Here is a 1850-nt window from a genome sequence, read left to right on the forward strand (position 1 = left end):
ATTGGAGTCCTCCGTCACTGAAGCAAGCAAGCCTCATGTTCGCTTCCAGCTGCCTGGCTGCCGGCCGCCATCTTGGCTGGCAGTTAATTTGCATATTGCCCTGATTAGCCAATGGGAAGGGTAGCGGTTGTACGCTAATTACCATGTTTCTCTTTTATTAGATAGGATAGATTCTTAATCCTAATAATTTTAATTTTTGCCATCAAGAAATCATATGAAAACAACTCATACTCTTCAAATTATAATTTGGAAATTTCAAATAATTTTTTAGTTAGGCCGTCAAAGTCCTTTAACCTGCAATATAAGTTATAATTTATCTGAACTTTTGAAGACTGAGCAGAGAATCAAATAAATTATTTATAGCATGGTTTTTTATGATAATTTCATATTTTACACATCTTATAAATGAGCTATTGAACATAACCCATTTTTTAAGTAAAGAATGACTTGAATTTATATTTGCCTTCCTTACTTCAAAAAATGATCTCTTACACCTACATATAATGTTAGGAGGAATGTCTATTAACCCCTTCCCCAACAATTTTTTTGTTAAAAACGTTTCTTTTTCAGACTAATTTTTTTATTTTGGTTCTATATAGTATTTTTGATGCTGGTTATGAAAACAGTTTGTAACTCGTCTTCCTATAAACCATATTTTTTTACCATATTTTCTTAGTATATTCGTCGACGACTGAAAAAGAACATTTTGTGAAAACGAGTATACACGTTTCTGCCGGGGAAGGGGTTAATATGAAAACACTTGCGGTTTTTTTTTCAACAGAGATGTTGTGTTGACCAGAGAAGAGACCTCAAAAACAGACACTATAAAGAATATGTGTAGCTGTTAACTAACAGATGTCACATTCACTCACAATGCTTACAAGACACTCATATGATTTAAAAGACAAAAATGAATGATTATACATTAATATTGACTGGTAGCATCAATTACTTCTATTACATTTGAAGGTTTTAAAGGGACTCGCTAGAAAACATCTTTTTAATGTAATAGTGATATTTCAAAATGTGTGTTCTCTTTCTTTTCAGGACTTCCAATAGTAGTCAGACATTATCATCCTGCCATACTATGGAGCCATGTTCATCAGATGAATTTTTCCAAGCCCTTAATCATGCTGAGCAAACATTTAAAAAGATGGAAAACTATTTGAGACATAAACAGTTATGTGATGTAATTCTAGTTGCTGGTGATCGCAGAATTCCAGCTCATAGGTAACTGTTTTTTAAATTTCTGTGTGTGTGAAAATTTTCTTGATGATTTAGTTATGTATGTTTGTTGCAGGAGAAATCAGTGGGTTCAGTTTCCCTGACACTAGTGGGGTTCTTGGGGTACCACTGGAATAAGCATTTCCAGAGGCCCCCACAGGAGAATGAATGGTTTTTATTGGCATGGAATTATATTTCTCGGGTTGCAAAGTCCCCTGCCCCTTAACCCTGTCCTGAAAAAGGTGCAGCTGGGGCTCCAGCAGAGCCAAAAGCAGGACCAGTGTCCAGAGTGTCCATTCCATGGTGGAGCTGGGCCAGGTAACATCAGGCAAGTTAAAGTCTACTAATCCATTATAGATTTACAGAGCCCACATGGCTGTGGGCCATGTTGTCCAATGTGGAGGACCCGGGCACCCTGCAACAGGAATCAGCCCAGAGCAGCAGGAGAGAGAGGCAAGAGGGAGGTTCCTTTGTCCCGGAGTTTAAATATTCAGGTTTCACACCCTTGCAGTGGCCACACCTATTCTGGCCACTGACTTGTTCCCAGGTGTGACTGACAGGTAAACATCTCCTACAGCACCCAGACCTTACTCGGCATGCATCTATTGTCCAGTCCCTTCCCCCAG

The 1850-nt window shown here is 38.3% G+C and overlaps 1 protein-coding gene across 1 annotated transcript in view; it reads left to right on the forward strand.

The window, feature by feature from the left end:
* KLHL5 (kelch like family member 5) overlaps positions 1–1850 on the forward strand; it is a 50479-nt gene that overhangs the window by 11480 nt on the left and 37149 nt on the right. The window contains exon 2 of the mRNA XM_006759286.2: positions 1048–1230. Within this exon, the coding sequence (XP_006759349.1) occupies positions 1048–1230 (183 nt within the window). The remainder of the gene's footprint in view (positions 1–1047; positions 1231–1850) is intronic.

The sequence above is a fragment of the Myotis davidii genome, unplaced genomic scaffold (assembly GCF_000327345.1).
Source record: "Myotis davidii unplaced genomic scaffold, ASM32734v1 scaffold235, whole genome shotgun sequence".
In the NCBI taxonomy this organism is placed as follows: domain Eukaryota; kingdom Metazoa; phylum Chordata; class Mammalia; order Chiroptera; family Vespertilionidae; genus Myotis; species Myotis davidii.